Source organism: Galeopterus variegatus, unplaced genomic scaffold, assembly GCF_000696425.1.
Source record: "Galeopterus variegatus unplaced genomic scaffold, G_variegatus-3.0.2 Scaffold5907, whole genome shotgun sequence".
Classification (NCBI taxonomy): domain Eukaryota; kingdom Metazoa; phylum Chordata; class Mammalia; order Dermoptera; family Cynocephalidae; genus Galeopterus; species Galeopterus variegatus.
In genome coordinates this window covers 51,124-53,806 of record NW_007732018.1, presented here as the reverse complement: position 1 = coordinate 53,806, position 2,683 = coordinate 51,124, and the positions used below count along the sequence as shown (strand labels likewise).

Sequence of the window (2,683 nt, the reverse complement as noted above, 5' to 3'; positions counted from 1 at the left end):
TTAAACAGGGAAGAGGTGAACATGGAAAAAAAAAAGGGAGCTATGTCCTTTCCAAACAGATAGTTTTACCCCCTTCTATCTCATTTACCGCTCTTAACTAATTCCATTGATATTATTAACCCCATATCACAGAGTTTCCCAAGATTTCAGAGATATCAAGCAGAACTGAGATTTAAAATGAAATTGTCTGAACCCAGAGTGAGTGTTTCCCTCATTCTATTGAGTTTCATTGAAAATAGGATGAAACCAAAATTTTAAAGGAAGAGTATAATTTGTATAAGTTGATAGCAAACAGGAATTTCTGGTTGGGAAAAATATCTTTGAATATTGATATCTTGAAAGAACCTTGGAGAATCATCTGGCCCAAAGTATCAACCTTAAACATGAGGGCAAGAGACAGCAAGAGCATATTTAATGTAAATGGTAGCATAAGACACCATCTGGTCTCTGAAGCCTCGGGCCAGTGGGCTTTCGGAGGCATCATGAGCAAATCACTTTTCCTTTTCAACGGATACCTTCACCGTAGCATATGCTCTTTGTGGGTTCAAGAGTCTGACCTTTTGAACAATACTGAATTTACCTCTCACTCTTCCTGTTTTGTGCCCCCCCAGAGACCACAGAGCTTGGTAGCAAGAAGGAGCTTAAGTCCATGCCCTTCATCACCTACCTCTCCGGTCTGCTGACGGCCCAGATGCTGTCAGATGACCAGCTCATCTCAGGTGTGGAGATCCGCTGCGAGGAGAAGGGCCGCTGTCCATCGACCTGTCACCTTTGCCGCCGTCCAGGCAAGGAGCAGCTGAGCCCCACACCAGTGCTACTGGAAATCAACCATGTGGTACCACTTTATACCCTCATCCAAGACAATGGCACAAAGGAGGTGAGCTCCCCTGGTCCAGCTGCTAAGTCAAACCTGACCAACCCTCCTGACTCCTACCCTTGTGGACCCTTTGTCCCTGGGATTGTCATCACCATCATCATGATTGAGAGCATTTATTGATTTCTCACTGTGTTCTAAGTACTTACATAGCTTGGTAACACTAGCTGTTGTAACTTATAAATCTTTGATTCTCAGTGGCTTAATATGATAGAGGTTATTTTTTTTTGTTTGTGCAGGGTCTCAAATAGATGTTTTTGATTGATGGGTGGCTTTACTCTGAGAAGTGGTTCAGGGACCCAGTCTGTTCCCAGGGACCAGCCCGTTCCTTCTTGTGCTCCCTCAACCTGATATTTCCATGGTTGCTGTAGAAGGAGAAAGAACATGAACATGGAGGGTTGCATGTGAAAGGTTTAAATGGACCAAGCCTGAAAGTGGAAAACATCATTTCAGCTCCCATTCTATTGATTAGAACTCAGCCATTGTCCACATCGGTCTGTAATGAAGGAAAGGGAATGTATTCTATCTATGTGCCTTGAAGAAGGAGGCATGGATTTGGTGAGAACATAGCAGTGTCTGCCTCAGTACTGTACCTGGATTATCTCATTTAATCTGTCCTCCAGATCTGTGATTTACTTACAAATACTGGATCGATACTTATGAAATTGCTGACATCTGACCATTTTTGATTTACAAAAATGGCAATTCCATATGGTTCATCCTAATATTATACCTATGTTGCAACTAAGGAAACCTCAGAGATATTAAGTTATTGGCTCAAAGTAGATCTGATCCAGAATTTACATACTTAACCATGAAATTATATCTCCTCTTTTTCTCTTCTCTGTCTCTCACTGTTAGTTACAGAATGTCAGAGCTTGAGGGGATCATATAAATAATTTAGTTCACTGGTTTGCAAATTTGTGTTCATGGAACACTTTTTTCCAAATGAAATCTTTCAGGAACCCCAATCCATAAAATCAGGAATAGTGATGCCACCACTTCAGTGAGGAAAGGAAGGTGGATAAAGCACCTCCTACTTGGTGCCTACTCTTCCCTGTACAGCAGCTCCCAGACAGCCCTGGACCTCCAAAGAGGACAATCTGGCAAACCACTGACTGAGTCCATGGGGACTCCATGGATTATGTGCTTCTCCTATGGCCTTCTGTTGGGCTAAGTGCAGGAGAGTTTTGAATGGTCAGGTAGGGCTTCATAGAGGACAGAGAAGTGATGGAATAAGGAGGTGGGGAGAGTGTCAGACAGATGTCCTGAGGAAGATGAGAACATAGTCTGTGTAAACACCAAAAGAAATTCCCCATGACCAAGACCAAGAGATGGAGAGACAGCCAGGGTGAGGCCAGAGGGGTTAGAAGGGGCCTGATCATTTAGAATTCTGCAAGCCAGATAGGTCATGGATTTTGGACCCTATCCTGAGGGCACTGAGATGATGAGGATACATGATTAGCAGGAGGCTGATGAGATTGAAAGAGCCCTAAGTAAACAACCCAAGTGCCCACGAATGGGAGAGCAGTTAAATAAGGTGTGAGATATGCATCCAACAGAATATACCACAACAGTCAAAATGAATGAACTGTAGGGACACCTGCTAATCTGAAATGAATGAACATAATATTAAGTGAAGAAAATAAATCCCAAAGATAGATTTTTACGTAGTACGATGCCCTTTCCCCTTTTTTAAGTTAGAGTGCACACACACACATACACGCACCTCTAGTACACTGCCTTCTAGGAATAAATACAGATGTGATAAAACTTTATGAAAAGGGAAACAAGGAAATGATGTACATA

General features: G+C 42.5%; 1 protein-coding gene across 1 annotated transcript in view; it reads left to right on the top strand.

The window, feature by feature from the left end:
* Positions 1 to 2,683, top strand: part of LOC103605563 (astrotactin-2-like) — a 108,684-nt gene that overhangs the window by 70,544 nt on the left and 35,457 nt on the right. The window contains exon 5 of the mRNA XM_008590175.1: positions 612 to 877. Coding sequence (XP_008588397.1) covers positions 612 to 877 — 266 coding nt within the window. The remainder of the gene's footprint in view (positions 1 to 611; positions 878 to 2,683) is intronic.